The sequence below is a fragment of the Furipterus horrens genome, unplaced genomic scaffold, assembly GCF_987537825.1.
Source record: "Furipterus horrens unplaced genomic scaffold, mFurHor1.1.pri manual_scaffold_3, whole genome shotgun sequence".
NCBI lineage: Eukaryota > Metazoa > Chordata > Mammalia > Chiroptera > Furipteridae > Furipterus > Furipterus horrens.
Window position 1 is genome coordinate 44,360,267 of NW_028327173.1, and position 11,590 is coordinate 44,371,856.

An 11,590-nucleotide genomic window follows, 5' to 3' on the forward strand; every position below is an offset into this window, starting at 1 on the left:
ATGCCTCTGGCACATTAGAGAAACAGCAAGGAGGCCAGCATGGCTGGAACAGAGGGAACATGGGAGACATGAGGTTAGAGAAGGGCTGAGCTATAACTGGGTGGAAGAACCTCAGTGAGTGATCTGTGAGAGAAACATCAGTGGGTTGCCTCTCGCACGCCTTCAACTGGGGACCTGGCCCGCAACCCAGGCATGTGCTCTGACCAAGAATCAAACCCGTGACCTTTCGGTTCACAGGGAAGCGCTTAATCCCCTGAACCACACCAGCCAGAGCAATCTGCTGTACACTTGAAGACCAGTGAGAAAGTTACTGTAAAACTCCAAGCAAGAGAAATTTCGTAGGAAGACCAATAGAATTTTATGAGGATTACATGTGGGTTGTGAAACTAAAAGCAACCAAGCATGACACCAAAGTGTTTTCTGGAACTCAAAGAGTCACAGCTACCCAAGATGAGGAAGGTTACGAAACACACGGAGGAGGTGGGGGCTCAGTGTGGGACATGTTAGGTGTGAGATACCTGTTGAACGTCGCATTAGGAATGCCAGATTGGTGGAGATACATATATATAGAGAGAGAGTTAATTAAAGGTGGTGGTAGTGGAGATACAGATTCAGGAATTACCATTACATTGATGACATTTAAACTGATGAGATGGAAAAGATAAGAAGCTGAGAACTGATCCCTGTGGCACTCTGATAGTTAGGGGTTTGGGAGATAAAAAGGATGGGCCAGAAGGTAGAAAGGAAACTTGACTAGGGCAGTGCCATGGAAACCAACTGAAGAAAATAGTTTGAGACGGAGAGAATAATCCATTTGTCAAAGGCTGCAGACAGGTTGAATAAGATGAGGACTGAAAACTGACTGTTCAATATACTATGGTTTCTCTAATTCTCCCCTGACTTATCATGGGTTGTCTTATTCTAACTTTTCCCGCAGGTTGTAGCAGATACCAGTATAAGCGCCATAGCAACTCAGCTTGAAAACTTGTCTACAGGCTACCACCTTGGTTCACCCACTGCTGAACACCCTCCGGAAGACGCAGAGTGAGTGTTCTAGAGGCAGAGTGCCTATTGTGTGTGTGGGCAAGCTCAGTGAGACCTTTTCCAGACTCTAGAGCATACTCTCTTAAAAAGTACACATTACTTTTCCAATTCGTAGAAAATCTCCAAGAAAGCACCAGGGTTTCCTTATTTTTCAGAAAGCTTTGTTCCACTGTGTAAGTTCTTAACAGACTGTTGTTGCAGGGCTTACACACCCCACACCTGGTCACTTTGACAAGGTACCTATGCCTTCTCCTTTAGGAAACCACAGCTTTACAGCCAGGTACACCCTGCGTTATTATTCAAGGAACCAGGTCTCCTCGGTTTTCTAAGCAAAATCTTGTAGTACTTACTGGTGTCCTTCATTAAAACCAGTCACTGTAGTGAAAGTTGCTCATTAAAGCAGTGTTTTTCAAACTAGAACGTGCATTAAAATAATCTAAAGAGCATATTTAAAAATGCTAATTTCCCTGGTCCGATCTCAGAGATTCTGAGTAGGTGGTCTATAGTGGGTTCTCCAGGGAGCATTTGCTACCTGTAGCCAGAGGATCCATACTTTGAGAAATGCTGCCTAAAATTACTCCTCTCAGTACCGCCAGTGCCTGGTCACTAGTAGGTGCTCAATAAATGTTTGTTGACTGATCCGAATGGTTTATTAGAAGGATCTGGTGATCACAACCATTCCTTTTTCCTGGTATGTCATCAACTTAAAGGACATCTTTGGTTTTTGGTTTTTTTTTTGAATTTTTGTAAGAGTTTATTTGAGCCAAACTGATGACATTCCTGAAAATTAGATCTTAGATGCCCCTGGATTTGTTTTTCTTGAGGAAAAAAATATTAAACTAAGCTCATTTTACTATCTTCTCATTATGAAAGTAATAAATGCATGCTTTTAAAATATGGCAAATACATGAACATATAACTTTTCCAAGTTAAAATATCCCTTTCCTTAAAAAAAAAAAAAAAAAAAAATCAGGACCCTTATAGGAGTAGTATACATTTACCATTTTTTGATGTATCCATTTTTTTAATGATTCCACAGCTGTATGGCTCCTGACAAATTGAAAACCACTAGCTTAACATAATTTAAATGACTTATAATCCAACCACTATTTACATTTGGGGATTTATTTTACTATCTTCTGCACACACACAAAAAAAAAATTAAAACTAATCGAAAATGTGAGATAAATGGAGACAGACTCCATCTGATGCTTCCAGCTGAGAGTGGAGCTGTGTTCCTCTATCTCCCCCTGAAACAGGTCTCTAATTGTGAATAGGCACAATTCTGAAGGTCTCTAACGATTTGGTGGCCCCCAGGGGCTGGACCTAGAACAGTAGCTTTGGACATCTAGGGGAATTTCAGTATCCTCGTAATGGGGCCTTTGTTTGAAAGAAGAAAAAGAAATCAAGGTCTTGTCCAGCCAGTGGGTTATTACTGAGAGTACTTACCAGGTCCCAAAGTGATGAAAAGTAGATCCTTATTCATGACGTCATTACATTTCAGCCATAGAGGATAATTCATCATTAGTTCAGCAGATATTTATTGAGTGCCTCCTAAGATTAGACACTGCACAAGTGCTGGGTCCCGAGGAGTTAAACCTAGAAACCTGGGTGAAGGCATTGCCCCTGTCCTTACAGAACTGCCAGAGAACTGGAAAGACAGACCGATATCCATGGTTCTAAAAGGAGTTGATAAGTATAGGAGAGCTAAGTTAGATGCGAGAGATAAGTAAGCCCAGGGTCATGTGAAACCATGGAGGAGGGGCATGACTCATTTAGGGACTGTTCTTGGATCCAGGCAATAACACTGAAGCTGAGTTTTAAAGTAACTGGAGAGAAAGTAGGAGTGGCATTCAAAACAGTCAGCAATTCATATGGCACAGACATTCATCAATAACTGTGGATGCCACCTATAAGCACCCAGTAAGTGCACCAACAAACAGCTGCTATCAGTGTGAACAGCTGAAAATCAAGCCTAAAATGAGCCAGGAAAAACTGAGAAGGGGGAGAGAAGCAAATATTCTAGTCAGATAGAATAGCATATTCAAAGGTTACTTATATCCCAGTTTTGCAAATTTTTCTAAATCTTTGAATGGCTGGGTTGACATCACTGGGCTCTGCCTCTCGGACACACGTGTTGCCACGAAATAAGTGATGCTGCCGGCATACAAGTGTGAGCCTCCTGCTGCAAGTATGGTGACAGGGTCTGGGTGACCAGAGTTCATTTGGACAACCACATTTTGGAATAAGAAGCTGGTATTAGTTAAGCTTAGATTTAACCACTTGAACCCACATAGGTAATTTGATGTTTACCCATGTTGTTTCTGAGAGAGATGACTTCCACACTGGACGAAGCTTTGAAAATCTAAATGATACATTTGAAACAGATTGTCATTATCTATTTTGCTTTACCCTGGTTTCTCTCTTCTCTCCTGGATTTCAGTTCTCATTTACACAGTCATGATCCTGAGTTTGTGACGGGCACTGAGCATAGCACTAGGAATACTTAGATGACTAAGACTTAAGGAGTTCATGGTCCAGTAGAGGAAAAAGATGCTTAAGTAACCACAAAAGGCTATAACGAGGCCATGATGGAAATCAGGGCCTAATGCAAAGCGGGCACCAAAAGGTGTGGCTAACTCTCCCAAGGGGTCATGGAAGCATTGCAGTGGAGGTGGCTTTTGAAGAATCAGTCTCCACCTTAGATGGAAGTAGTGGGGCAGGTGTAGGAGGGTGTTCATGCAGAAAAAGAACAGAGGTTTAGTGAGCGACCAGAACACCATCTTCTGTTCAGGTCACAAGTGCACTTGCAGACTGGCGGTCTGCACTAAGCTAAGGTAACACCCCGCCTCCCTGTCTCCATGCATATTCTTTAAGGTTCCATTCAGTTTTAAATAGCCAACGTAATACTTTAAAACTAAGCATATAGAAAGATGCTTCGACAATTTCAGCATCATGACTTTATTTGTAAATAACAAACAGTGGATTTTATAAGAGAGAAACCCCTAAACCATTATTCATCATTAATCCAGCATAATACGGGAAATTTTTAAATGTTTCTGGATCGTTCTCTGATAGTTTGATTTGACCTTAGTAGTTTCACAGTATGAAAGTCTCTCTCAAACCTGTGTTCTTCCATGAAAATGAAATTCCTTCTCAATATCTATTCTTTAATTAAACAGCATGCATTGTGTTTTCAGAACACCTCCACCTAAGATTATTACTTTGGAGAAAGGCTCTGAAGGATTGGGGTTTAGTATTGTAGGGGGTTATGGAAGTCCCCATGGAGACCTGCCAATTTATGTCAAGACTATATTTGCAAAGGTATTTTTTCCTTTTTTACTGTACTTTTTTTTTTTTTAATCAAACCTAGGTGAGATTTTTTTTTTAAGTGCTTTGGTTTATTTTGGACTATACCTGGATGTATACATATATGCTTATTTATTTTAATCTTATAGGAAATTTCCACACCAGAGTAGTAAAAGAAGAGTTCTTTTATAGTAGTGGAGTCACAGAAATGTATTTTTCTTCGGACCCTATTACAAAAGTAAATGCCAGTAGATTTTTTAAAGTGCCTTATTTCAGCAACACAATATCAGGAGCAGTGCCACAGTCTTTGGAAGATGGCCTTTGAAGTATTGCTGTGGGCTAGAACTAAGATTTGGCTTTCCCCTTTAAGAAAAGGTAGCAGACACAAGAGAGCCACATGGCATGAAGCTTTGTACAAGCCGTGGTTCAGTGCAACATTTATGGCTGTCTGTCGCCAAAAACCTCAGGACACTTTAGCTTAAAGTGGTTTCTCTCCTACAGTACTCTGCCAATACTTGCAGGATCAGCTCAGTAAGTTAGACTAAGACTAGGTAATATTCTTTTTCCAGGAATTAAATATTCCAGGGCATCCTACTGAACACACAGGTCATGGTGTGCATGCCTCCATATGGCTCGTAGATAAGTTATTTTTAACTTCACTGGGATTTTTTAAGTTGGAATTTAATTTTACTATAAAGTTTAAATATCTCTGAAAAGTATTTAGTATTGATATTAAATTTTATTCTTCATTGGTTTTATCACAGTCATTTGTTTATTAATTGCTCTGATTGCCTCTTTTAGCTTTATTTTCCTAAAGAAATAAAGGTCTTCAAAAGAAGAAGATAGATCATTTTTCTTTCTAAAAAGTTATACTATACTCTAAATATAAGTGCATATCTTATCATCTGCAAATTGGGCTAACCATGACCTGACCTGAACCTTAAGTCATTTGACATTTGCTTTGGGACCCATTCAGCACCTGCTGATGTATTCACATGTTTCTGTCTTGCTAAGGTGCCTATTAAGAAGGCATGTTATTCCTAAAGACTGCTGCCTTAGTGACAGGAAAAGGGGGAAGGGAAGGACAAATTAGAGACATTCTAGGTAACAGTGCTTCCCCAGTCCAGTCGTTCCCAAGGAGGCTAAGCCACCTACAGACTCTCCTTTTCCTGAGACACCACCATAAGCAGTTGTGATGATTATTCTGTTGAGGCATTATTATACTTTGCTTTTAAGAGTGCCGGCTATGTAGATGAAGGCAAGGGAAAGGCTACAAGGTTAGCCTTCACCTTTTAGCAAGTTGTTCCTAGGCCTCTGAATAGCCCCTCCAGAATGTTGTAATCACCAGGTCCCTTCATGACTAAGGACATCAGCTGCAGTCCAGAGAGAGGACTGGTTAGCTCCTAAGGTCTTCTGACCCACAGCCCCACGTTCAGCAGGCTGCACCGGCTGCACCTGTCTACACGTGCACATGGGCTGGTGGGGCCGGGGCCAGGCAGCTTTGGTCAGGTCACGGAACCTACAGCTAAGAGGGAAATGCCCATGCATTGCTGGTGGATATTTGAAAAGAAACAACCATCAAATCAGGTGGGACAAGCATAGTGGAAATAATGAATGGACTGAAGCTCGCACAAAATGCCCTTTTCAAAGGTCCTCATTGAAAGTGCTCATTTAGGAAGCAGTTATGTAGTTTGTAACATAGTAGTAAATATTGAATATCCTTGGTGTGTTTTATTTTTTAAGGAATGAACCTTTTTTATACAGTGAGGCACACCTGAAAATGAAAAGCTCTGAATTTAAAAAAAAAGAAAAAAGTCCTAAAGCCCTAGCTAATAGCCTACTTAGTTCATTTCATCTCAATAAAAGAATATTCCAATGCAAGTTATTGTTATTATTATTATTATTATTATTATTATTATGGTTCCATAGAGTTTTCTATAAGATTTCATTTGATGACTCTCTTTCTTTCTTTCTTTCTTTTTTTGTTAGAGTAAACCAAGCTATCCAAATTTTAAAGTTTTCTGAAAAGAATCAGAAACCAAAAACTGGCAAGGAGTTTTATAATACTGAACATGTATTCTTAAAAATGTTTGTCTCTTTAGGGTTCTGGATCTTAGATGTCCACAGGGTGTGGATCTTTAGGTGACTTTTGTGCTGTCCTAAGCCTTGTTTATTAATTCTGTTATTCAATGAAGAAATTGATTTGGCCCATCAAGATCTTTCTCCCCTCTAGAAATATGAAGCATCACATGCATTGCATATATAGGATTTGCAGGATTTAGTCAATCTGATGTAGAGCCTTCAGGACCTTCCATTTTCTTTCAGGTGTTTGGTGGGAAACTTCAAAATCAAAGCCAGCTTAGTTCCTTCAGCAGCCAGATTATACTATAGGCAAAAAGGCATGGACCTGAAGACTTCAACAACCCTGAACATTTAGGGAGCATTTTTTCAGGGCCTGTGAAATATGAAGGCATGAGTTTGATCATCACTAAAGTTTCATTTTATTAAATCACCACCATTATGGAGTAAATACTGTGTGCCATATATTTAATCCTTAGACCAGGAGAAAGGTAGACAGTAGATGCCTATTTTACAGCACAGGGCAGGCTGGGGGAGCAAGCTGGGGCACAGCTAGTGGGGGAAAGCCACATTTCCAAACCAGATGGAGGGCTCTCTGGGGACCATTTCTCCTCTCTTCCCTGCTTAACCCACAACTGCCACACTGATAGTGTAGGAGAGGAGCTGCAAGTCCGTGGTAATTATCAAGTAAGCACAGCAACACCTGAAATAGTGCACAACTCCTGGAAAGTTAAAAGATCATCCTTTTTCACATTACTGAAAATGAAAACTTAAAGAGATTAACATGCCTTTTAAAAAACGAATTACACAAATATCCGAGGTTTGCTGAAGCCTTTAAATCTCAGCATGTAAAATTTAATAAAGTCACGTTAGCCAAGTAACTCTGATTTTATTCATTACAGTAACTTGTTTAACCCTGTCTTTAGTGCAGTTAATACACTTCCTTAAAGGAAAAAAAGAAGATTTGAATGAAGTTGCAAATTATTTTATTTTAATTTTGGTACCCACCCCCCCCAGTACAGGCCTGGTTTTGAGTATTCTTTATTACAGCTTTATTCAGGAATTCTACCCTTTTCACAATTTTGAAATTCTAGATAATTCACCCACTACCTCAGGACCTCCACACTACCAGGGGACACAGGTCTCTGGACCATTAATGCCTCTTAGGTCAGCTTCTGAATGAGCCACTTGGGCTAGGTGCCTATGGGTCTTAATTAATTTCTCCAGTAATTCAACGTCATTTAGAGGACCCTTATGACACTAACTTTTCAAGGGATTTTCATGGTTTCCCCAACAGATGGGGAAAGCCTCCTGTAAGACATTTCCAGGTCTTTTCTTTCCTTACCTATCCAAAATATTTCTAGTAATATCATGGCATTTTTAGATACTCAGCTTTAGAATGAAAAAAAGCCCAAGTTGCACTTGCTTTGTGCCATTTTCAAGAGCCATGCATGACTGGGCATATAATGAAAATAGTCATCTAGAGGCCTATGTAGATGATCAAAGATACATAAAGTTGAAGATTTTGAATATGATATTACAGAATTTTAGAGATGCTACACTTTTGTTTATTGCTATATAGAACAGCTTTACTGAGATGTAATTCCATGCCACACATCTCACCCATTTAGAGGCTACACTTATTTTTGACATCACCACAATGCTGAGAGGTTAATAATGCAGTGGGAATCCTGTATGTATAATGATGGCATTAGCCTTCATTTGTGTATTGCACATTTGTGAATATGACATTCAAATTCCACTTAGCACTGAATATTGAAATAAGGTACTACTTGTAATAAAAGAAATACGAATGTTATATTTCTACTAGTACATTATTTAAGTAATACATAGTTACAGTTACTATTAAATGACTATTCCAATAACATTTTACATTTTTCTTAATTTTCTTAATTTAAAAAGATTACCTAAAAATAACCTTAATTGGTATACTGTAAAGCTACTCTTTTAATATGCACACCATAATGTTAATATTATTTGAATGTTAATTGCTTCACCCTGGATTAAACTGGAGTGTTCTTGTTTGTAGGGAGCAGCTGCAGATGACGGCCAATTGAAGCGAGGCGATCAACTTTTAGCTGTTAATGGCGAGTCTCTAGAAGGTGTCACTCATGAGCAAGCTGTGGCCATTCTAAAACGCCAGAGAGGGACTGTAATCTTAACTGTGCTGTCGTGAGCCTCGGACCCTGATCACAAGCTAGATGTTGTAGGGTATCCATAGGAAGAGGAAGCTCTGAGAGATGAGGAAAAGCAGCCTCAGCTGAAATTCACCTTCATTCTCACTATCTCATCCTCTCTGCTCAGGAGAGAGGGCTGAGGCTTCACATGCGTCCCCCACATCAATGATCAGCTCCCTAATGTTTCCCAGCATCTGTCACCTCTTGATGAGGTCAAATGAGTTTTCTCCACTCTGCATTTAACATCAATGTTCATCAACTCGTCGTAACTGGTTCTGATTATCTTTGCTGAAACTGCAGTTAATAACTACTCGTTCCTTATGCCCATCCCTCCCTATCCCTACTGAATCGGAGGCTCACCAGTAACCTCAGATCTCATCTGATGAGCAGAAACAAATGTTAAGCAACTGTCATCTCACTTATGATTTACTTATGCTAACTGTCTCTCCAAATACACCAGAAAACATTAACAGTGTAATTAATTTACCAGTGATCCCCATGATGAAAAACCGCATTCTCCTATGGGAAATTACTGTGCTCTCTTCTGTATGACTTATAGTCAGATAAGTCCCAAATTCATTTCTCTGGATAGATCTTTGTAGGTTACTCACTGGCGGCTATGATGGGTCAAGTTGCAGACTGTAATCTAAAAATTCTGAAAGGCTTCTAGTTATTTTCTTAGCTACATAAATACATACCACCTAAGAAAAGCACCTCATTGTCAACAGGAACAATTAGTATCCATGTTCTGAACTGTAACAATTCTAAATTATATTCAAGTCTGGGAAGTTCATCTCAAGTTAATGGCATCTCAGTAGGCAAGTATCATTCCTCAGTCTTCAGACAAGGAGATGGAACCCCCAAAACCACACTGCAGAGATCAGCAAATTTTGCCTCAAGTCAGAAGAGGTCTAGGTGGTCTTGGCCTTGTGGAATATGGAATGACAAATTTGAGTATCCTTTACCTTGGCCCCATACCGGTCAGTCTAGCAGCCCAGACTGCAGGAACATAGGTGGAACAATGCACTTCGGTACAAAGTGACTGAGCAAATAAACTGAGTCTAGGAATCAATGATGGTTTCTTGACTGACGCTCCCCGATCTCCAGGGATCCTCCCATTTGCTGTAGCTTTGCATGCTAAGAAAGCAACTACAGCAGAAAATACAAGAATACTTTTAAGGGTGGTTAGGGACATTCTTATTCAGGTATTAGAAGGAAAAAAGGGGGAGATGCTTATCAGTGACTCTCTTAAGGTTCTTCCATTAAAAAAACACACCATGAGGATGAGTACCAGGATCATTAATGGAAGTAGGTGGCATTATTTAACTAAAACACAATGCTGCAAATCATTCACAGTAGTTATAAAATGTAATGGGCTCTAGTTTAAAATGTTATTTAATAAGTATAGATTTTAATTGAAAATTATCTTTGAGTAGATATAATCACAAAGTGCATTAACTCTTGTTGGAATATTTTGTGGCTATTCCAAAATATAGAGTGCCTAAATTTTATGTTGAAAAAGTCTTCCATGATTAGTATTAAATTGCACATGGCTTTTGAAATTTCTAATATATCCAAGATATGCGGTATTGTTAGGATCCTGTCTTTCAGTGCATGAGAATCTATCAACCTCTGAACATTCTATGTTAATTGTTACTGCAAGAACACCTCAGGCATCTGAGAAAAAATGAAGCCGAAATAAAACTTGGAAGTGCACCTTAAAATAATATATATATACCCTTTTGAAATGTGATTCTGCTTGATTTTGATGGAATGGCCATTAAATACACATTTTGAAGTAATACATTGTTGTTGTGTGTCTTTACACATTACCCTTTTAGATCATGTTACTCACAACCTGTTGATAAAGGAGTTGTGATGCTTTACACCTTTTGCTGCAGTATATCGGCAGAACCGGTGCTTCTCACGACGGGCTCTGGCTCTGCTTGCATGACCAATAAATTACTGCCTTGCCAAAAACACTTTCTCTGCATCAGGACTTACTGACAAGCTAGGAGGACATGAAGATGGGAATTTGTGAAAGGGGTTGTGCTCGCAGCCACATACATCGTTTTGGCTTCATCATTTGGGCTATTTACATAATAGTAATAATATCACTAATGGGAATTAGCATGAGGGGGAAGGAAACCAGAAAAATAAAATTGCTGAATGTTCATATGTACAAAATGTTAAGATTTTAAATAAATGTAGTTGCCTAAGGAGCAAATGGAGTCTTATTATATATGAAAAAAGTTTAACTTCTGTATCTGATTTTGTTTTTTTCTTCAGCCATTTTGTTCCCTAATAGAAAAAAGAAAATGCAACTTTTTGCAGTTTTTCAGTGTCCTATTAAAACTGGAGATCCATTACTAGAGATCCATTACTAGCTGTCTCATTTATTAATTGCCAGCTATGTTGTCAGGCATCAGAACAGATGCTTTACAAAAGAGCTAGTATAGTAATCCAGAGGGTGAGTCTTGGCATCACACTAAGTCTGAGTCCTAACTTACTAGCCATTTGACCTTGTCCAAGTTATTTACATGCCCATTGCTTTAGAGTCTTATGTAGAAAGGATTGGGGCGGGGGGTGGGGGGTGTCTTAAGCATTATAGTGAGCAAAATCCAAGTAGAACCCTTAGTATAGTGCCTGGCTCATAGTAAGTACTAAATTAATAAACATTAGCAATAAACCTCTTATCCCATTTATGGAGGTGGCCTGAAATGAGACATTTATGCTGCTGATTTGTGGTTTCAATCAGTAATGACCTTTAAAAAATATTTTTTTGTGGGTGGCTTAGCTCTGAACTGTTGCCCCCAAATCGGAGAGCAAAGAGTGTTAACTGGTTGTAATGGTGTAGAGTTGAGGAACTATATAGCCTGTGCTATGAAAAGCCACAACTGAGCTGAAATCAGCGCTCCCCTCAGCCATGCCACTTGGGGGGCGGGGGGGGGGGAGCTTAG

At 39.4% G+C, this 11,590-nt stretch overlaps 1 protein-coding gene across 1 annotated transcript in view; it reads left to right on the top strand.

The window, feature by feature from the left end:
* The window catches only part of PATJ (PATJ crumbs cell polarity complex component), a 319,938-nt gene extending 309,506 nt beyond the window's left edge, over positions 1–10,432 (top strand). Inside the window, exons 43-45 of the mRNA XM_090269550.1 lie at positions 938–1,044; positions 4,245–4,368; positions 8,483–10,432. Of these exons, the coding sequence (XP_090125676.1) occupies positions 938–1,044; positions 4,245–4,368; positions 8,483–8,629 (378 nt within the window). The 3' untranslated portion in view covers positions 8,630–10,432. The remainder of the gene's footprint in view (positions 1–937; positions 1,045–4,244; positions 4,369–8,482) is intronic.
* Positions 10,433–11,590: the final 1,158 nt, after the last annotated feature.